Source organism: Rutidosis leptorrhynchoides, chromosome 2 (genome assembly GCF_046630445.1).
Source record: "Rutidosis leptorrhynchoides isolate AG116_Rl617_1_P2 chromosome 2, CSIRO_AGI_Rlap_v1, whole genome shotgun sequence".
Lineage (NCBI taxonomy): Eukaryota > Viridiplantae > Streptophyta > Magnoliopsida > Asterales > Asteraceae > Rutidosis > Rutidosis leptorrhynchoides.
In genome coordinates, this window is record NC_092334.1 from 608,894,796 (window position 1) to 608,919,303 (window position 24,508).

Consider the following 24,508-nt stretch of genomic DNA (forward strand, 5'->3'; position numbering starts at 1 on the left):
TTTATTTAAACGAACCAATCGTTAAAATAAAATACATATAAGGTGTCGGTAAGTTTGTTATTGGGTATGACCCGACTTGGATCATAACATATTAGCCACATTTAATTTAATATGTCTCTCGGGCATATGAAATACCTTCATTCACAGGTTCTGCGTTAACATGGTGGAATACCTATCTAGAGCAAGTGGGACAAGACGATGCGTACGCACTACCGTGGTCAGCATTCAAGCACTTGCTGAACGAGAAGTACCGTCCCAGAACCGAGGTCAATAAACTCAAGACAGAACTTAGATGGTTACGAACCCAAGGATTTGATATTACCACGTACGAAAGACGATTCACAGTGCCTATTGTGTCCGGGAGCATTCGAAGATGAGGAAGAGAAGATCGACGCATTTGTGAAAGGATTACCGGAAAGAATCCAAGAAGATATAAGTTCACACGAGCCCGCCTCTATACAACAGGCATGTAGAATGGCTCACAAACTAGTGAACCAGATTGAAGAAAGAATTAAAGAACAGACTGCTGAAGAGGCCAATGTGAAGCAAGTCAAAAGAAAGTGGGAGGAAAACGGTGATAAGAATCACCAATACAACAACAACAGCAATTACAACAATAATCGCAACAATTATCCCAACAATCGCAACATCAATCGCAACTACAACAAACGGCCCAACAATAACAACAACAACAACAGCAACAGCAACTACAACAATCATCCCAACAACAATAATAACCGCAACAACAACAACAATCAGAAGCAGCTATGCCAAAGGTGTGAAAAGTATCACTCGGGGTTCTGCACCAAATTTTGCAACAAGTGTAAAAGAAATGGTCATAGCGCGGCGAAGTGTGAGGTCTACGGACCAGGGGTTAATAGAACGAAAGGAACAAATGGTGTCGGAACGAGTAATGGCGGAGCAAGTAGTGTCGGAGCAAGTTATGCCAATGTAGTTTGTTATAAATGTGGAAAACCGGGCCACATTATTAGAAATTGCCAGAACCAGGAGAACACGAATGGACAAGGCCGCGGAAGAGTTTTCAATATTAATGCGGCAGAGGCACAGGAAGACCCGGAGCTTGTTACGGGTACGTTTCTTATTGACAATAAATCTGCTTACGTTTTATTTGATTCGGGTGCGGATAGAAGCTATATGAGTAGAGATTTTTGTGCTAAATTAAGTTGTCCATTGACGCCTTTGGATAGTAAATTTTTACTCGAATTAGCAAATGGTAAATTAATTTCAGCAGATAATATATGTCGGAATCGAGAAATTAAACTGGTTAGCGAAACATTTAAGAATGATTTGATACCAGTAGAGTTAGGGAGTTTTGATGTGATAATCGGTATGGACTGGTTGAAAGAAGTGAAAGCGGAGATCGTCTGTTACAAAAATGCAATTCGCATTATACGAGAAAAAGGAAAACCCTTAATGGTGTACGGAGAAAAGGGCAACACGAAGCTACATCTTATTAGTAATTTGAAGGCACAAAAACTAATAAGAAAAGGTTGCTATGCTGTTCTAGCACACGTCGAGAAAGTACAAACTGAAGAAAAGAGCATCAATGATGTTCCCATTGCAAAAGAATTTCCTGATGTATTTCCGAAAGAATTACCGGGATTACCCCCACATCGATCCGTTGAATTTCAAATAGATCTTGTACCAGGAGCTGCACCAATAGCTCGTGCTCCTTACAGACTCGCACCCAGCGAGATGAAAGAACTGCAAAGCCAATTACAAGAACTTTTAGAACGTGGTTTCATTCGACCAAGCACATCACCATGGGGAGCTCCTGTTTTGTTTGTCAAGAAGAAAGATGGTACATTCAGGTTGTGTATCGACTACCGAGAGTTGAACAAACTTACCATCAAGAACCGCTACCCACTACCGAGAATCGACGACTTATTTGATCAACTACAAGGCTCGTCTGTTTATTCAAAGATTGACTTACGTTCCGGGTATCATCAAATGCGGGTGAAAGAAGATGATATTCCAAAGACTGCTTTCAGAACACGTTACGGTCATTACGAGTTTATGGTCATGCCGTTTGGTTTAACTAATGCACCAGCTGTGTTCATGGACCTTATGAACCGAGTGTGTGGACCATACCTTGACAAGTTTGTCATTGTTTTCATTGATGACATACTTATTTACTCAAAGAATGACCAAGAACACGGTGAACATTTGAGAAAGGTGTTAGAAGTATTGAGGAAGGAAGAATTGTACGCTAAGTTTTCAAAGTGTGCATTTTGGTTGGAAGAAGTTCAATTCCTCGGTCACATAGTGAACAAAGAAGGTATTAAGGTGGATCCGGCAAAGATAGAAACTGTTGAAAAGTGGGAAACCCCGAAAACTCCGAAACACATACGCCAGTTTTTAGGACTAGCTGGTTACTACAGAAGGTTCATCCAAGACTTTTCCAGAATAGCAAAACCCTTGACTGCATTAACGCATAAAGGGAAGAAATTTGAATGGAATGATGAACAAGAGAAAGCGTTTCAGTTATTGAAGAAAAAGCTAACTACAGCACCTATATTGTCATTGCCTGAAGGGAATGATGATTTTGTGATTTATTGTGACGCATCAAAGCAAGGTCTCGGTTGTGTATTAATGCAACGAACGAAGGTGATTGCTTATGCGTCTAGACAATTGAAGATTCACGAACAAAATTATACGACGCATGATTTGGAATTAGGCGCGGTTGTTTTTGCATTAAAGACTTGGAGGCACTACTTATATTGGGTCAAAAGTATTATATATACCGACCACAAAAGTCTTCAACACATATTTAATCAGAAACAACTGAATATGAGGCAGCGTAGGTGGATTGAATTATTGAATGATTACGACTTTGAGATTCGTTACCACCCGGGGAAGGCAAATGTGGTAGCATATGCCTTGAGCAGGAAGGACAGAGAACCCATTCGAGTAAAATCTATGAATATAATGATTCATAATAACCTTACTACTCAAATAAAGGAGGCGCAACAAGGAGTTTTAAAAGAGGGAAATTTAAAGGATGAAATACCCAAAGGATCGGAGAAACATCTTAATATTCGGGAAGACGGAACCCGGTATAGGGCTGAAAGGATTTGGGTACCAAAATTTGGAGATATGAGAGAAATGGTACTTAGAGAAGCTCATAAAACCAGATACTCAATACATCCTGGAACGGGGAAGATGTACAAGGATCTCAAGAAACATTTTTGGTGGCCGGGTATGAAAGCCGATGTTGCTAAATACGTAGGAGAATGTTTGACGTGTTCTAAGGTCAAAGCTGAGCATCAGAAACCATCAGGTCTACTTCAACAACCCGAAATCCCGGAATGGAAATGGGAAAACATTACCATGGATTTCATCACTAAATTGCCAAGGACTGCAAGTGGTTTTGATACTATTTGGGTAATAGTTGATCGTCTCACCAAATCAGCACACTTCCTGCCAATAAGAGAAGATGACAAGATGGAGAAGTTAGCACGACTGTATTTGAAGGAAGTCATCTCCAGACATGGAATACCAATCTCTATTATCTCTGATAGGGATGGCAGATTTATTTCAAGATTCTGGCAGACATTACAGCAAGCATTAGGAACTCGTCTAGACATGAGTACTGCCTATCATCCACAAACTGATGGGCAGAGCGAAAGGACGATACAAACGCTTGAAGACATGCTACGAGCATGTGTTATTGATTTCGGAAACAGTTGGGATCGACATCTACCGTTAGCAGAATTTTCCTACAACAACAGCTACCATTCAAGCATTGAGATGGCGCCGTTTGAAGCACTTTATGGTAGAAAGTGCAGGTCTCCGATTTGTTGGAGTGAAGTGGGGGATAGACAGATTACGGGTCCAGAGATTATACAAGAAACTACCGAGAAGATCATCCAAATTCAACAACGGTTGAAAACCGCCCAAAGTCGACAAAAGAACTACGCTGACATTAAAAGAAAAGATATAGAATTTGAAATTGGAGAGATGGTCATGCTTAAAGTTGCACCTTGGAAAGGCGTTGTTCCATTTGGTAAACGAGGGAAATTAAATCCAAGGTATATTGGACCATTCAAGATTATTGATCGTGTCAGACCAGTAGCTTACCGACTTGAGTTACCTCAACAACTCGCGACTGTACATAACACTTTCCATGTCTCGAATTTGAAGAAATGTTTTGCTAAAGAAGATCTCACTATTCCGTTAGATGAAATCCAAATCAACGAAAAACTTCAATTCATCGAAGAACCCGTCGAAATAATGGATCGTGAGGTTAAAAGACTTAAGTAAAACAAGATACCAATTGTTAAGGTTCGATAGAATGCTCGTAGAGGACCCGAGTTCACCTGGGAGCGTGAAGATCAGATGAAGAAGAAATACCCGCATCTATTTCCAGAAGATTCGTCAACACCTTCAACAGCTTAAAATTTCGGGACGAAATTTATTTAACGGGTAGGTACTGTAGTGACCCGAACTTTTCCATGTTTATATATATTAATTGAGATTGATATTTACATGATTAAATGTTTCCAACATGTTAAGCAATCAAACTTGTTAAGACTTGATTAATTGAAATATGTTTCATATAGACAATTGACCACCCAAGTTGACCGGTGATTCACGAACGTTAAAACTTGTAAAAACTATATGATGACATATATATGGATATATATATAGTTAACATGATACTATGATAAGTAAACATATCATTAAGTATATTAACAATGAACTACATATGTAAAAACAAGACTACTAACTTAATGATTTTTAAACGAGACATATATGTAACGATTATCGTTGTAACGACATTTAATGTATATATATCATATTAAGAGATATTCGTACATCATAATATCATGATAATAATTTAAAATCTCTTTTAATATTATAAACATTGGGTTAACAACATTTAACAAGATCGTTAACCTAAAGGTTTCAAAACAACATTTACATGTAACGACTAACGATGACTTAACGACTCAGTTAAAATGTATATACATGTAGTGTTTTAATATGTATTCATACACTTTTGAAAGACTTCAAGACACTAATCAAAATACTTCTACTTAACAAAAATGCTTACAATTACATCCTCGTTCAGTTTCATCAACAATTCTACTCGTATGCACCCGTATTCGTACTCGTATAATACACAGCTTTTAGATGTATGTACTATTGGTATATACACTCCAATGATCAGCTCTTAGCAGCCCATGTGAGTCACCTAACACATGTGGGAACCATCATTTGGCAACTAGCATGAAATATCTCATAAAATTACAAAAATATGAGTAATCATTCATGACTTATTTACATGAAAACAAAATTACATATCCTTTATATCTAATCCATACACCAACGACCAAAAACACCTACAAACACTTTCATTCTTCAATTTTCTTCATCTAATTGATCTCTCTCAAGTTCTATCTTCAAGTTCTAAGTGTTCTTCATAAATTCCAAAAGTTCTAGTTTCATAAAATCAAGAATACTTTCAAGTTTGCTAGCTCACTTCCAATCTTGTAAGGTGATCATCCAACCTCAAGAAATATTTGTTTCTTACAGTAGGTTATCATTCTAATACAAGGTAATAATCATATTCAAACTTTGTTTCAATTTCTATAACTATAACAATCTTATTTCAAGTGATGATCTTACTTGAACTTGTTTTCGTGTCATGATTTTGCTTCAAGAACTTCGAGCCATCCAAGGATCCATTGAAGCTAGATCTATTTTTCTCTTTTCCAGTAGGTTTATCCAAGGAAATTAAGGTAGTAATGATGTTCATAACATCATTCGATTCATACATATAAAGCTATCTTATTCGAAGGTTTAAACTTGTAATCACTAGAACATAGTTTAGTTAATTCTAAACTTGTTCGCAAACAAAAGTTAATCCTTCTAACTTGACTTTTAAAATTAACTACACACATGTTCTATATCTATATGATATGCTAACTTAATGATTTAAAACCTGGAAACACGAAAAACACCGTAAAACCGGATTTACGCCGTCGTAGTAACACCGCGGGCTGTTTTGGGTTAGTTAATTAAAAACTATGATAAACTTTGATTTAAAAGTTGTTATTCTGAGAAAATGATTTTTATTATGAACATGAAACTATATCCAAAAATTATGGTTAAACTCAAAGTGGAAGTATGTTTTCTAAAATGGTCATCTAGACGTCGTTCTTTCGACTGAAATGACTACCTTTACAAAAACGACTTGTAACTTATTTTTACGACTATAAACCTATACTTTTCTGTTTAGATTCATAAAATAGAGTTCAATATGAAACCATAGCAATTTGATTCACTCAAAACGGATTTAAAATGAAGAAGTTATGGGTAAAACAAGATTGGATAATTTTTCTCATTTTAGCTACGTGAAAATTGGTAACAAATCTATTCCAACCATAACTTAATCAACTTGTATTGTATATTATGTAATCTTGAGATACCATAGACACGTATACAATGTTTCGACCTATCATGTCGACACATCTATATATATTTAGGAACAACCATAGACACTCTATATGTGAATGTTGGAGTTAGCTATACAGGGTTGAGGTTGATTCCAAAATATATATAGTTTGAGTTGTGATCAATACTGAGATACGTATACACTGGGTCGTGGATTGATTCAAGATAATATTTATCGATTTATTTCTGTACATCTAACTGTGGACAACTAGTTGTAGGTTACTAACGAGGACAACTGACTTAATAAACTTAAAACATCAAAATATATTAAAAGTGTTGTAAATATATTTTGAATATACTTTGATATATATGTATATATTGTTATAGGTTCGTGAATCAACCAGCGGCCAAGTCTTACTTCCCGACGAAGTAAAAATCTGTGAAAGTGAGTTATAGTCCCACTTTTAAAATCTAATATTTTTGGGATGAGAATACATGCTGTTTTTATAACTGTTTTACGAAATAGACACAAGTACGTGAAACTACATTCTATGGTTGAATTATCGAAATCGAATATGCCCCTTTTTATTTAGTCTGGTAATCTAAGAATTAGGGAACAGACACCCTAATTGACGCGAATCCTAAAGATAGATCTATTGGGCCTAACAAACCCCATCCAAAGTACCGGATGCTTTAGTACTTCGAAATTTATATCATATCCGAAGGGTGTCCCGGAATGATGGGGATATTCTTATATATGCATCTTGTTAATGTCGGTTACCAGGTGTTCACCATATGAATGATTTTTATCTCTATGTATGGGATGTGTATTGAAATATGAAATCTTGTGGTCTATTGTTACGATTTGATATATATAGGTTAAACCTATAACTCACCAACATTTCTGTTGACGTTTAAAGCATGTTTATTCTCAGGTGAATACTAAGAGCTTCCGCTGTCGCATACTTAAATAAGGACGAGATTTGGAGTCCATGCTTGTATGATATTGTGTAAAAACTGCATTCAAGAAACTTATTTTGTTGTAACATATTTGTATTGTAAACCATTATGTAATGGTCGTGTGTAAACAGGATATTTTAGATTATCATTATTTGATAATCTACGTAAAGCTTTTTAAACCTTTATTGATGAAATAAAGGTTATGGTTTGTTTTAAAATGAATGCAGTCTTTGAAAAACGTCTCATATAGAGGTCAAAACCTCGCAACGAAATCAATTAATATGGAACGTTTTTAATCAATAAGAACGGGACATTTCACAAACACTCAAACGGGATTACACGACGCAAGTGATGTTCTTGTCATCTAAGACCTCCTATTTGTAATTAACTAATTCAACTAGTCTAAAGACTTGAATGATGATCATGCCAATGATGTGTTGATCATGATCCACTCCTATGTCAACTAATGGTTTAGCTTAGTTCATTCCCTTGGTCCGGTTAAATGCCCAATTCACCCAACCCAAGTAATCAATTTAGTATAGTAATAGGATCCCTATAAACGTCACTAGATAAGGCAAACTACTAACACTTATTAGTTATATGGAATCGAGTAGTGAAAATATGCATAACAGATTCTAGGGAAGTGATCGTTCTCCTAGACAACTACACATATCAATTAAGCTATCCGAAAGTATCTACAAGAGTCGTTCTTACATTCCTATAGAGATTAACCGTTTGAACGCAACTTACCCCTTTTGGTCAAAGACGGGCAAACACTTGTCACTAGGTGTTAACCGATATACTAAATCAACAAGATGATGTTTCTTAGTTGAATAAGTATACTAACTAATTGAATCGAAAAGATTAAACTTAACAAGAATGGTTCTTTTATTCAAACATCAAACTATCATTCATAAGAACAATCAATCAACAAAAGTAAACAATCAACATCTCGGTTATTTATCTAGACAAGCATAAAAAGAACTAGCTAACAATCATAATTAAAGACAATAACAAACTGGAAACAAAGATAGAATTCATTGAACTAACAAGAATCGACCTCTTGAAGCAATCTTGGATGATGATCCTGATGATTCTTGATTCCGGATTGAAATGATGGATTAGGTGATCCAGGATTACTCCAAGGATCACCTTGAATCGTACCTTAGCCTCTGAAAATGACTGTGAACTGGTGTCTCAAGAATGAAGCTGGAAAGGGGTTTAAAAAGGCTGAACAGTAGCTGGAAAGTAGGGTGCGCCGAGCGCACAAAAGCACGTGCGCAGCGCGCACTGTTCACCTACCACAATTCCACTTTACAGCTCGAGTTGCACGTTCAGATCTGCTTTACACGTCAGAGTGCGTGGAGAAAGTGCGCTGAGCGCACTACTTGGCGCACTCTACTATTCATGCTTTTTGACATGTTTTCGATCCCAGAATTCTCTGATCAAAATTTGGACGAGTGAGCTGAGCGCACTCCTTGGCGCACTCTACTATTCATCGACTTTTTGATTTGTTTTCGATCTCTGAGTAGTATCATCCAAAATCTTCCATATTTCTTCAATTACACAATGATTCTAACTATTTTACAATAAAATGGAATACAAACGAAAATACTATGTTTACACACGAAATAAACAACGATAGAACTTGATATTGCGACTAAAGATATGTCTAATTTGAGCAATATCAAATCCCCCACACTTAACTCTTGCTTGTCCTCAAGCAAGTTTTGTTTCAAAAATACTAACATAAAACACAAAATAGAATACACACACATTTATTGGAGAACACGATAATAGGAATCACACTCACACAATATAGTACACAAGTTTACACTAGTCACACGAAGTACACGAAACACACACGTTCTTTTGGAACACCAAAATCACGCTATATGAAACACATAATACACAAATGGAATACTCACATATTGAGGTACACACACAATTTACGAATCACACGCACACATTTGGATTGTTTGGGAGAAACGAACTTTGGTGAAAGTTCTTAAAAATTTGGATCCTTAGGGAAAAGTGGATCTTGAGAAAACGTTTTAAGTTTTTTTTTAAAAAATGTCAATGCTAGTTTTAAACTAGACACGTTTTCCGGTTTTAACCTCAAATTCCGGTTGAGGGTAACTGAAAACAGAAGTCTCAGTCGGCGATTAGCAAGCTATCCGCCCCCATGATTGTAGTATCATGGAACTCTTAACCGGGCGCCCCCTGACGCGATATTAATATCGGTCTTTCATGACAATTTGTACATTTTAATTCAAGGGTTAAAACTGCGAAGACTAAGCTGTCGCGCGGGACAGATCCTGCTCCAGCTTATATGCCGTAATCGGTTTTACACTGGACAGCTCCTTGGATTTACCCTACCAAGTTTATTTTCGGGTTTGAAAGTTCAAGACTTTCCCTTCCCACTGTACCTAATATCGTGAAATGATATTGGTATGAAATGACATAGTTTAGGAAGTTTGCTATATCAAGTAAGGCGACATTTGGAAGACTTTACTTCCTTCAAGGATGGACTGGATACATCCTTTAGTTTTAGTGACATTATTCTTTTTCCTTTCAAGCTAAAAGTATTTTAACATTTTTCTTAGCAAAATTTGGTGATAGTAATTCGAAAAGATTGGTAAAATCCCCCACACTTGGCTTTTTCGTTAAGACTTTTATTTCAAAATTTTTTAAAATTTCCCATTAAATTACGAAAATGAGCCAAGTTGAATACTGTTTGAATACCCGCGAGAATTTGTACTATCCCCCACACTTAAGATTAAGTAATGCCCTCATTACTTAAAATCAGTAAAATTTAAATTTGAGAGGGCAATAGTGAGAAAATTTTTTCTCGAAAAACCTAGGTTCAAAAACCGGAGATCGTGGAATATAGGTGAGCGATGGCGCATCCTTCAGTCCTTGATCTTCATCACACAAATTCTAATTTGATAGGTACCTTGCTGAATTTTAATGCTAGTGTCACTAAAACCTTGAAAAACATCGTGCACTTTTATTAACGCATCATGCACTCGACTCGACCCCAGAATTTAATGCCCAGTGGGGTTAAACTCCCCTACACTTTATCGGACGAGAAGTAAAGTCGGTGGAAAAAGTTTCACGAATAAGAATAGTGAGCCAGTCATTTACACCTCGGGTGGTGTATATTATATGAGATAAATCCTTTTTCAGTTTCCCGAAAAAGGATGACCTAACCCGAGGGTTAACACATGACTCCCCTCTAAGTGTGGTTTTCAGTAAAACTTTTATTCTTGTTGGTGGATCTTGGTTAAATGGGTCTTTATAGATTGTCTTCCCCAAATTGACATCATCTGGAATAAGCGTGGACCCGCTGTGAATCTCAACTATTGAGCGGGGCTCAATTTCTAGCTTCAATTCCTTTAATTCTTCAGTTGTAGGTTCATAACCATTAGCCATGAGAACGAGTAGCAAACCGTCTTCCTCCTTTACCACAATCTCATCTATATAACTAGAAGAGTAAGAATGTAACTCGGGGAAATCCTGCAAAAGCTCAGAAAGTGGATCTAAACGAGTACATTTTTCAACTATCAGTTCATTTTGCAAAAGAGATTGTGAAGTTATAAATTGTGGAGCTAGACTGGACTCTGTCACATTTGAATTTTCTTGAAACAGAATCAATGGTGAATAATGATCGGTAGCAAGTTGCATAGTGGGTAGGGGACTCGAATGTTTTACGTTCGGATTCATGCAACGTTGCAAAGACCCATAAAAACACGGGCAGAAACCTTCGACTATCATCCTCTCTTTCATAGACATGTTTTTAGTGTTAACCACAACTTCATTTTCTTCTTTCTCTTGGTACCCCTCGTTAACACTAGGAGATAAATATAATTCGATTAGTTTCCTCCGTTCTAATATCATTCTCTCACCCATTGTCATATTCCTGTGGTCAACCATTTTCCTGCAACTGACAAAAACTAGAAAAGTATAAAAGCACCGACACTAAACAGTGAAAAAAAAATAAAATAATAAAAAAAATCTAAAGAAATAAAAAAATAATCACAACTTAGTAAACAATTCTTATCTTGACACAACTGTCCCCGGCAGCGGCGCCAAAAACTTGATGTGTGAAACGTGATATATGAATTAATGTATGAAATTGTATGGAAAATACCGGTTTTAAAGATTACACACACTAACAGGCAGTGTACCCGATCGTGTAGTAGTATAGATAATGGTAAAATCCGTGTATCGTTCCAAGGACAGTTATATGTGCATGTTAAGATTGTATAAACTAAATTGAGTTTTAACTAGATAAAATGAAATCAAACAAATACAAGATATTGGGTTGCCCTTTAACGATGGACAAATCAATAAACGAATAAGTTCAAAAGACAATATTTTTGGTATTTTAGATTTATAAAAATGAAAAGATAGTTTTTATATCAAATAAAACAAATATGCTCATCTAGACTTTTTACCCTCGATGTTGATTGTTGTTTTAGGTTTAGGACCGGATTGATTGACTACGCATGAGAACTAATTAATTGGTTTACCAAGAGTAGTCTTGCGCAAACACTCAAACGGGATTACACGACGCAAGTGATGTTCTTGTCATCTAAGACCTCCTATTTGTAATTAACTAATTCAACTAGTATAAAGACTTGAATGATGATCATGCCAATGATGTGTTGATCATGATCCACTCCTATGTCAACTAATGGTTTAGCTTAGTTCATTCCCTTGGTCCGGTTAAATGCCCAATTCACCCAACCCAAGTAATCAATTTAGTATAGTAATAGGATCCCTATAAACGTCACTAGATAAGGCAAATTACTAACACTTATTAGTTATATGGAATCTAGTAGTGAAAATATGCATAACAGATTCTAGGGAAGTGATCGTTCTCCTAGACAACTACACATATCAATTAAGCTATCCGAAAGTATATACAAGAGTCGTTCTTACATTCCTATAGAGATTAACCGTTTGAACGCAACTTGCCCCTTTTGGTCAAAGACGGACAAACACTTGTCACTAGGTGTAAACCGATATACTAAATCAACAAGATGATGTTTCTTAGTTGAATAAGTATACTAACTAATTGAATCGAAAAGATTAAACTTAACAAGAATGGTTCTTTTATTCAAACATCAAACTATCATTCATAAGAACAATCAATTAACAAAAGTAAACAATCAACATCTCGGTTATTTATCTAGACAAGCATAAAAAGAACTAGCTAACAATCATAATTAAAGACAATAACAAACTGGAAACAAAGATAGAATTCATTGAACTAACAAGAATCGACCTCTTGAAGCAATCTTGGATGATGATCCTGATGATTCTTGATTCCGGATTGAAATGATGGATTAGGTGATCCAGGATTACTCCAAGGATCACCTTGAATCGTACCTTAGCCTCTGAAAATGACTGTGAACTGGTTTCTCAAGAATGAAGCTGGAAAGGGGTTTAAAAAGGCTGAACAGTAGCTGAAAAGTAGGGTGCGCCGAGCGCACAAAAGCACGTGCGCGGCGCGCACTGTTCACCTACCACAATTCCACTTTACAGCTCGAGTTGCACGTTCAGATCTGCTTTACACGTCAGAGTGCGTGGAGAAAGTGCGCTGAGCGCACTACTTGGCGCACTCTACTATTCATGCTTTTTGACATGTTTTCGATCCCAGAATTCTCTGATCAAAATTTGGACGAGTGAGCTGAGCGCACTCCTTGGCGCACTCTACTATTCATCGACTTTTTGATTTGTTTTCGATCTCTGAGTAGTATCATCCAAAATCTTCCATATTTCTTCAATTATACAATGATTCTAACTATTTTACAATAAAATGGAATACAAACGAAAATACTATGTTTACACACGAAATAAATAACGATAGAACTTGATATTGCGACTAAAGATATGTCTAATTTGAGCAATATCAATAAACATACAAAGGGGTACCCACCGAAACATCGTTGTAACAGCAGCCAGAATACAAATCCGACCACCAACATAAGAAGCAACATTCCGGACAAAAAGTACCGACTGGAAAAAGAACCTTACCCACAGAACAATCCACCTGCCGGAAAAAGAAGCGACCCATTCAAAAAAACCAGCCCACCTTCTGATCTAACACAGAGCCCCTAAAGGCTCGCCGCCTGTGAATAACCAGAAAAGAAAACCGGCAAGAGTCACCGGAGCAAGACAAAACAACGGCCAAACCCTAGAACACGAAAAACATCGAAGAAACCAAAAAACATACCCAAAACAACCTCCGAAAAACAGAGTGCGTGAAGAAACTCCACGAACTCGCCGCATGCTACCGGATTCGAGAAGGACACATTCGCTGGAAAATTCTAAAACTCCGTTCCAGGGAAAGAAAGCAGATCTGAGTGAAGAAAGGAAGAAAAAGCACAAAAAGTAAACACGCCGGAAAGAGAAAAAAGGGAAGAAGGGTCCAAGCCACCGATGAGATGCCGGTTGCCGGAGAAGAAGCTGCTCTCGGCTCCGAGAGCTACAAAACGTCGAGTAGAAGAGTGGTGGCGGTGATGGAAGTTAGAAGAGTGGTGGCGGAAGGTGATTACGGTTAGGGCACCAGAGAAGTATTTTGAAAGAAGATGAAGAATATAGTTAGAACCACTAAGAGGAGGTGGTGATGGTGTGATGGAGAATTATTATTATTATTATTATTATTATTATTATTAATCATGGACAATCCATGATTAGTATATAGTAGAATGTTTCTAGGTGCATTATATATCCTTATATATCCGTGTATATATAATAATAATAATAATAATAATAATAATAATAATAATAATAATAATAATAATTATTATTATTATTATTATTATTATTATTATTATTATTATTATTATTATTATTATTATCATTATTATTATTATTATTATTATTATTTATTTATTTTATTTAAGTTTGTACCAATCTTCTAAGTGGTACATAGCGAAACCATTTACTCCAGTCACTTAATAAAAATATATGTTTAGTATTTTATTTAAATTTGAGGTTAGTAACAATCTACATCAATCTACATTTTTTAATTATATATTATTAAAAAGTGTTCAAGATATAAAGCGAAATTATTTCTCGCGGTAACGAACGAGCTTTTACGTTTTATATAATGATCAGTTAATATTCGTCACAAATATTAAAATGAGATTTAATTTCATTAAAAATATATAACAAAATGAGTTTAATAAAGGTTGATATAGATTTGAAGTTATGAATGTTAACGAGTTATGAAGTACGCGTATTAAAGCACAAGGTGTCCGTAGTCCCTTTCAGTGTCCATTTTCAGTGTCGAAAATGGAAGTTGAAATTGACTAACAGTGACATTAGTGGAGGTGTCCGTAGTTCATTTTGGCGTCCATTTTCGGTGTCCAATTTCACCTACAATGAACATTAAAAAAAAGGAAACGGACGATTTTATCAGCGTCGGCCTCGCGACGGTGGGGATTGATGGCGAAGGCGACCCGGTGTCGGAGGACGAGCTCACGGCGTCGATTCTGGAGGGACGGTGGGGTGGGGACGCCTGACACCCTGTGCTCTTATGGTGGGAGATAATATATATATATATATATATATATATATATATTTTAAACAATCTTTTAATTTTATTTTTTTAAATTGGGAAAAGAGAAAATAGCTGACCTCAGCGTATAGTTGCTATTAATGGATTTGATGTTGTATGACTGGTACTCTTTTAAAAAATATTTTTGACTTCCTTTATCTTCTCGTTTAAGGTGGAACTCGATTTCACGCGCACAAGCAACTGAAAAAAAAAAAAAAAAAATGCAAGATCCAAACACGAAACCGCCAAACACGCCATCCTCATTTCCGTTCCGGACGTCACACCACCGGCGTGCACACTCCGATGTCAATTTCCGGTTACCGGAAGACCTGGATCTGGTATCAGATTCCTTCGATGCACCTTCTGGAAGCTTCGAAGATATTGGATCTGAAGACGATCTGTTTTCTACTTATATGGATATTGAAAAACTCGGATCTAATTTAAATGAACCTCCGGAAACTGTCCGGATCAACAATGCTGGTGGTGAAAATGGAGCTTCTGAAGATAATTACGCCTGCGGTGGTGGTGGCGAGGGTAGTGGTGATGGTGAAAAGACTAGTATGAAACCTAGACATCGATATAGTAATTCGGAAGATGGATCGAGTTTTTTAGGGCAAAGTATTGAAGCTAAGAAAGCAATGGCGCCTGATAAACTTGCTGAACTTTGGGCTGTTGATCCCAAACGAGCTAAGAGGTACATCTGGTTTTAGTATTGTTTTAATTATTTGTGATTGAGATTACGAACTTTGTTATATAAGTAAACAAATTTGATATGTATGGCTATGAATTGGAAATCAGGAAATGTAATGTTAGAAATCGATCTAGAGGTAATGGATCGTAAATTAGCCTATATTAGATTCACTAATTGTTTGAGTGTACCACTGTAACAACTATAATAGTGTATTTGACTAAGAACCTCATTATGGTCATAGATTTTTGATTTGATGCGTTGGCCTGTTGTTAGCAAACTTGCAACGATCAACTTTGTGTTTCTTGTTGCCTTGTCGTAAACTTGCGCATCGATTTAGCTATTTTTAAGTTGATGACGATTGATAGTCAGTTAATCAGCGATTTATAATCTGAATTGGCTATTTTTTACTCAATTTCTAGTTCACTTGTTGGGATTGTAAATGGATAGACGCAAGAGGTTTTCCATGTTCAAGTTACCTGTTGGGACCGTCTTACTTTTTATCTGTTGTTTTTCCTTGAGAACGGACTAGTAATAGTAGCTGTAGAAGTAATACCGTGTTTGACATGGAAGTCTATATATCTTACCGATAAGGCAATTAATGATTTTAAACAGATAGTATTGGGAAAATTAGGTTCTTGGTTAACTATATTGATGATATAGCATTGCTATGGACTTGCATTGTATTTTAGCCGAAGTGGAAGATTAATGAAATACGTAGGAATCATCTGGAAAGCCGATTAATGTAAATTGACTTATTTCGGATCCTCACCTCAAGGACAAGTGCTTTTAGGAAGGAGTATTATAGAAAGACTCGAATGGGTTAGTTTTTATGCTAGATCTGATTAGAGCTAAAATAATTGAACATCTTGCTAGAGAACCTATCTGTTGAAAGTCAGTTATCCTGGATTGTTATTCGGTTTGATCAACAAAATATGGATTGTCATAAGAGCAACTTGTTGATCATCGTTAGTTGATAATCGTGTTAGAGTGTTAAATAATCTTATGTTTTTGTACTACACAGGATTATGGCAAATCGACAATCTGCTGCTCGTTCAAAGGAGAGGAAAGCTCGTTACATAACTGAGCTTGAGAGAAAAGTTCAGACTTTACAAACGGAAGCAACAACCCTTTCTGCACAATTGGCTCTTTTTCAGGTGATCATCAGTTTACTTTGTTGCCTTGTATACTTTTTTATTTATTCATTTTTTTTTTTTTTCAATCTAAGCTGATTCAAAATCACAGGAATGTGTTCAAAACATGTCATGAATTAGAAATGTTTTTAATAGACTTCAATTCATGTTCTTTTCTTCATACAGAGGGATACAAATGGTCTTTCTTCTGAAAACATGGAACTTAAGCTCCGAGTACAGGCTATGGAACAACAAGCGCAGTTACGTGATGGTAAGTATCCATGTATTTGACCCAGACCAAAAAACTCAGTTGTTTCGACCCATGCCCATATTGTCATCTCTGATTCCTTCTTTTATAATACAGCTCTGAACGAGGCACTGAAGCAGGAAGTGGAAAGGCTGAGAGTAGCAACTGGGGAAATAGCCAACTGTTCAGATGGTTACAATCTGGGCATGAACCATCTTCAATATAATCAACCAAGCTTTTTCAAAAACCAAAACCAAACTGAGCCACAACAATACCATAGGGGCAACCACCCCAAGATGTCGAACAACTATCACCATCATTTTGTTGCCACCGACACCCACCAACAAGATCCTATCGGCCATTTTCAAGGGCTTGATATTAGTAACAGAAGTGGAGGTCCTCATAATATCAAGTCAGAAGGTGTTTCAATCTCCACTAGTGAAAGCAGTGGTACATTTTGATTATACATCTTCTCCTTATTCCGTGCACTATTTATAATTGTTCATAGATTGACACCTTGTTAGTAGTTAGAATTATTGTCTGTCAGTTTAAATTTAATTGATTTATTTATTTTTACAAAATTAGTGTAGTACTCGTAGTTTTTAACAAGTACTTCAATAGTGTGTATGTTGTGTGTCGGGGGTGATGGTGATTTTTGTTATGTTTTGTTTGTAAGTTTATTAACTTGTGTAATGTTTTGAATTCTGACGTGTTATTTGTTTACTGAACGTCTGAACTTGAAGAAATGTTTTATTGCGTGTTGTTCTTGGTTTCATTCTGTATGGTTTTTGGTGTTTGAAATCAAATATTCAACACCCCTATTTCAAAGTCATCTTCATTGTCAAAGGATCAATCAACGGTCGTTTTGCGTGAGTTGTATCAAGTCGATCGACTTGTTTCGTTGAAGTCAAAATGGCAAATTTATTTCCAAGTTATATGCTTTAAGGGATTCAAGATGTTAACGTTTATGCCATATTGCATGGAGTCGCGTTTCAATTTCAATGGGTTTAAGTTTAGCCAATAAGTTGCATTCAATAATTTCAAAGACATAATTACGCTATTGGTATACGTTGTTTGCAGCATATTGTAGAGACACAAGTAAGTGGTTGGTCCTCGACGTTGATGACTGTTAAAAAATCTCGTTAAATTTAACCATATGATTCGAATGTGAAAGTAAATTTTTGTCATTTTATTTATTTCTTCTCCTTCCATCTTCAAAGTAAAGTGTCCTTTTTTAATCTCCATATATTCCTTTGTACCAAATTTTCCCAAAAAACCATTTCCTATTGAACAAATCCACCTAAAAATAAAGAAAAAACACTTTCATATCTGTAAGATTTCACTAAAAAATAGAAAGAACATAATTTGAAAAATAAAATAAAATAAAATAGACTTATTTAAGTCCTTGGTCCCAAAGTTTATCTTTTTTTATCTTTATCCCTAAAGTATTTTTGTTTCATCATAACCCTTACGGTTATAATGAAACCATATCATAACTTTACGGGGTCAATGAAACAAGAATATTTTAAAGGCAATGATGAAAAAAAGATAAAACCTTGGTCTCTAAGAACGGCATCTTCAAAATGGAATGGTTTGGAGCCCAAAATAAGAACAGAACCTATGTTTTGCTTGTATATCTGAACGATTTGATACATTCATCTTTTCTTCTCTTTTCTTTCGTCTTTTTTCACCAAGAATTTTGTTCACAAATCATATTAAATAAATCTCAAATCAGTTTAGAAAACAAGAAGTTGCCAAAATTGATGTTTACAAAATGAATGTTCACAAAACCTAACCAAACCATTAACTTTAGTCGAATTGATTACACCAATGAAGAAACGAACGATCGGAAATGCTTTTTCTACTAATCAATCGGTCATGCTAATCCATGAGATGAACAGATTAAAACGGTGACGGATAGAACAAATTAATATGTGGAAATCTTATCGTATGAATAGATCATGAACCAACTGGAAACCTACTCTGTCGCCGCCGTTGAGGGTTTTGGATCGAGAACCTACAGACTTGACAATGGTTCTAGCAGAGGGTTTTGGATCGAGCACCTTTCTGGTGCGTTTTTTTTTTTATGTTTTCTGGTGACAAAGATTCAATTTCTTTAAAATTCTTTTGATTCATTTTGTCGATTCAATTTCACCATAATTTATTCATCGTTATCAGTCACGAATTGATGAGCATTGATGGTCCTAACGACTTATGAACAAATTGATATGCGGAACTAGTAAGAGGTTAACTAGAGTAAAACTGTAAAAGGTGAATGAAATTTAATCTTACATTTTACCGAGCTAATCTCTTTTCTTAACAAGATTAATTAATGTTACATCATGTTTTACTCAAAGGCTCACCAATTCAAAAATAAGAAATCTTGAGTGATTTAGCATAATAATCTCACTTAAGGTAAAATGTTTTTTTTTTTTTTTTTTTTTTTTTTTTTTTTTCTTTTTGTAAAAATCTGAGCTTTTTTTATTTTTTATTTTTATCTCTTGACTCTGTTTCAGAAAGAGTCTGCGTGTTGCAAGAGAGAAGAATATTCAATATGTTGCATTTCCTGCCCCCATATCTTGTGGTGTCTATGGGTGAGTTGATTAATTTTAACATTTGAACAATATACATACATTATGAAATTGAATTGTTGCCGCAATCATTCGTGAATTCTAGAAAACCAAGTGGTATAAATTGATAACTACTCATGTAGCCTTGAAATATCCTCCAATGTAGCAATGGATAACCAATATATGTCTTACTCTTTATGAGGAATGAGGAATAAAGGTAATCTTTTAATATTCAATTCCCATTGACCTGTTACTCTGTTAGTGATAAAAGATTAGGTAAATTAACCCACCTATTTCATACCGAGTATGTTGTCACGATTTTTATTGTTTTGGACTTGATTGAATATACTAAGTAAGTATGCAATAACAGAAGCACAATACGGTTAAAGGCGATTAATGCAGGGAATATATTCAACTATGGCGGGATGTTATTGCGTGTAGACAAGCATCATATTGCTTCATAACAACTATCGTTTCTTAATAAATCCAAGTAAAAGTAGTATACAACGAATAATAACTCGAAAACCATCAAAAACCATCAGTACTTTTTTTTAAAGGCCAGAATTTTATTAAAAAACAAAGATTATGTACAAGGGGTTGTTGAGAAAAGTGACACCGAATTATAGCAAACCGCTAGTAATACTTTGAAATAATGACAATGAAGGAACACCAAGATTTAACGTGAAAAACCCCAATAGGGTAAAAATCACGGGCAAGGAAAGAAACGTTTCACTAATAAGAAAAATAGGAATCACACTTTCTCTCTAATTACAAGGATAAGTATCAATCTTTATATCTCTTGTAATTAGGAGATTAATACTCACAACTCTCTATTTATCTACTAGAATACAAGATTGAAGAATGAATATGGGATGAGAAATAAGCTTGAATTGAGCTCTTATTTATAGTGCTAGAAATGATAGTACGTGATATATGCAGACAATATCCTTGCCAAAATCAAATTTGATTCTCCAAATTGTAGGCACCAAACTTTGACCAAGCATTCACCTACCATGCCAACTAATTATTTTAATAATTCACCAACTCCCACTTTATTTTACAATCTCCCACTTGAAGATTTGATTGAAACTCAATAAATCTTCACACAATAATCCTTCCTTGCCAATGATGTTGCTTACGTCTCCGATATATCGCATGAGGAACGACACCAAATAAACTTGTCACGATTGATTGACTTTGTTAGAAAATCAGCCACATTTTTATCAGTATGAATTTTCTGCATATCCACGGTTCCTTCTTCCACTTTCTCACGAACGAAGTGATACTGAACTCGTATATGCTTTGTCTTTGAATGAAATGCCGGATTCTTTGCAAGATGCAAGGCACTCTGGTTATCACAAAATAGAGTGATATTCTTTTATTTGTGTCCGAGTTCCTCCAACAACATCTTCAATCATACTGCCTCTTTAGTAGCTTGAGTAGCTGCTACATATTCTGCCTCTGTTGTTGACGTTACCACAACTGACTGCAGTTTTGAAACCCAACTTACTATTCCACCACAAAGTGTGAAAACATATGCACTGGTAGATTTACTTTTATCGATATCACCTGCATAATCTGAATCAACATACCCTTTGACAATAAATTTCGGTTCCCCATAACATAATGCAACATCTAAGGTTCCCTTGATGTATTTAAGGATCCTCTTTACCGCATTCCAATGCTCTTTACCAGGATTCGCCATGTACCGACTAACTACTCCCACTGCATGTGCAATGTCTGGTCTTGTACATATCATTGCGAACATTAAACTTCCCGCTGCTGATGCATACGGTACGCGAGACATCTCCTTCCTCTCGTATTCACTGCTAGGACACATAACGGAGGATAACTTGAGATTAGTAGAAAGTGGGGTTGAGATTGGCTTACTATCTTGCATATTGAAACGCTCCAAGATTTTTCTCAAATAATTCTTTTGAGAAAGCCAAATCTTCCTATTATCTCTGTCTCGATGAATTTGCATCCCTAGAATCTTGTTTGCGGCACCCAAGTCTTTCATTTCAAACTCCCTAGCCAATTGAGCCTTCAGCTTATTAATACGATCTTTGTTGGGGCCTGCAACCAACATGTCGTCTACATATAACAGCAAAATGACAAAATCATTGTCCCCAAACCTCTTGAAATATGCACAAGGGTCTGCATAAAGTATGTTATATTCAAGGCTCATTATGAAATAATCAAATCTCTTGTACCAACATCTCGGCGCCTGTTTGAGACCATACAGAGATTTCTTTAACCTGCAAACCAAGTTCTTTTTTTCTTGTAGTTCTAAACCTTCTGGTTGAAGCATATAAATTTCTTCTTCAAGATTTTCATGAAGAAATGCAGTTTTCACATCTAGCTGCTCTAGATGCAAATCAAATGTAGCACACATCGCTAGAACTACTCGAATTGTTGTAAGTCGAACCACAGGAGAAAATATTTCATTAAAGTCCGTACCTTCTTTCTGAGCATATCCTTTAACCACCAGTCTTGCACGATACCGCTCCACTTGATCATCGCCATTTCGCTTGATCTTATACACCAATTTATTTCCAATAGGTTTTCTACCTTTCGACAATGACACAAGTTCCCATGTTTTATTTTTATGAAGAGCTTCAATTTCTTCCTGCATAGCTGTCATCCACTGAGATGCATCTGAATGATTTAGTGCCTAGCGAAGAGTTGTTGGCTCTCCTTCCTCTGTTAGAAGACAATATGCAACATTGCTTTCCATAATATAATCTGAGTGCCACCCTGGACGTTTCCTTTCCCGATTAGAAATACGAGTCGTTGGAGTTTCATCAACAACTACTTGATTTTCATCGTGCTCTGGTACTGCTTCAGAAGAATCTTTATAAAATTCATTTACAACCTGTATCGGTGTAGTTTCTTTTGAAGTGATAACATCTTTAAGATCTTTGTCTTCCGTAAAGACAACATCTCTGCTGATGACTACTTTGTGGGCAGTGGGGTCCCACAAGCGATACCCCTTAATTCCATCAGCATACCCCAAGAACAAACACTTTATAGACTTTGGATCCAACTTTGTCGTTTCTTGAGAATTGTACATTGCGTACACAGGACTTCCAAATACATGAAGGTCAGAATAATCAACTGGTTTTGCAGTCCACATTTCCATCGGCGATTTCAACTCAATTGCAGTTGACGGTGACCGATTTATCACGTAACAGGCAGTACTTACTGCTTCTGCCCAGAATGATTTTCCCAGGCTTGCAGTTGCCAACATCGCCCTTGTTCTATCTAATAAGGTTCTGTTCATCCGCTCTGCCACTCCGTTTTGTTGAGGAGTGTCTGCCGTCGTGAACTGCCTTTTGATACCTTTTTGTTTGCAGAACTTATCAAATTCATCACCAGTGTATTCTCCTCCATTACAGTCCTTAAACACTTGATCTTTTTACCAGATTCAAGTTCAACCCGCGCTTTGTAAACTTTGAAAACTTCAAACACATTCGCCTTTCTCTTGATTGGGTACACCCAACATCTCCTAGTATAATCATCAATAAATGATACAAAATACTTTGCTCCTCCTAGGGATTGAACTGGTGCTTGCCACACATCAGAGTGAACCAATTCTAGAATCAATTTACTTCTAAAATTTGATGTGTTAAACTTCAGGCGATGCTGCTTGCTGATTACACAATGCGCACAGAAAGGTAGCGATACCTTTGTAAGACCAGGAATAAGATTTCTTTCAACAAGAATCTTTATACCTTGCTCAGACATGTGCCCAAGCTTTTGATGCCATGTCATAGCAACTTTATCATTTGAACTATTTGAAGCAACTGATGCTTCCGATTCCTGTACCGTCTCGCCTTTCAGAATGTATAAATTAGCACCCACATTTTCTCCTTTCATAAGTACAACCGCGCCTTTCTTGATTATCATGATCTTCTCATGTATCACCATCTTACAACCAAGATCATCCAATTGTCCTAAAGACAATAAGTTCTTCTTCAAACCCTCCACGTGTGGTACACCTTGAATAGTACGAACTGTACCATCGTGCATCTTCATAATGATATCTCCAATTTCAATGATCTTTAGTTCATGATCATTGCAACTGTATACAGATCCTCCTGAGATACGTTCATATTTTTTGAACCATTCTCTTCTAGGGGTCATGTGAAAAGTAGCTCCCGTGGCAACCACAGAGCATACGATAAGTAGATTAATACACACTAGATATTAGAACCTTAGCTTTTCATACCACTTGTTGAGAAAAGCGACACCGAATTATAGCAAACCGCTAGTAATACTTTGAAATAATGACAATAAAGGAACACCAAGATTTAACGTGGAAAACTGATGTGTGCAGCGGGGTGTACGAAATAGTATTAATTTAAATACGAAATACGACGAAATATTACACAAGTTTTAATTATTTATTTACAAAATGGATATACCTAAACCTTGCTACAACACTTATAGGCAGTGTACCTAATCGTACAGTAGTGTAGTTTTTAGTAAGTCCGGTTCGTTCCACAGGGAATCTTTTAAACAAAGCTTAACGCTATATTAGTTTTAATTTATAAAAATACAAATATATATATAAGTAATATTATTATTATAAAGGGGGTTTTTACCGTTTAATGACCGGTTTGTCGATTTTTAAAACTTTAGTCGCAGTTAAAACCTAATGTAAAATATTAAATAAATAAAAGACTTAATTTAAAGCGTAAAGTAAATAACGATAATGAAATTGCAATAAATAAAAGTGCGATAAAATAAAATTGCGATAATTAAAAAGTACAATAATTAAAAGTACAATTAAATATAAAATAAAGGAAATTAAATAAGAAATAAAAGAATTATGCTTATTTAAACTTCCGTAATCATGATGTTTGACGTGTTGATTTTAGTTTATTCCCATGGGTTAATTGTTCTTTGTCCTGG

General features: G+C 35.8%; 1 protein-coding gene across 1 annotated transcript; it reads left to right on the top strand.

The window, feature by feature from the left end:
* The first annotated feature begins 15,155 nt into the window (after window positions 1-15,155).
* Window positions 15,156-17,727, top strand: LOC139893460 (transcription factor RF2b-like). Its single transcript, XM_071876622.1, has 4 exons — window positions 15,156-15,647; window positions 16,666-16,798; window positions 16,961-17,045; window positions 17,139-17,727. The coding sequence occupies exons 1-4, from the start codon at window positions 15,175-15,177 to the stop codon at window positions 17,480-17,482; spliced, it is 1,035 nt and encodes a 344-aa protein (XP_071732723.1). The 5' UTR covers window positions 15,156-15,174; the 3' UTR covers window positions 17,483-17,727.
* The last annotated feature ends 6,781 nt before the right edge of the window (window positions 17,728-24,508 follow it).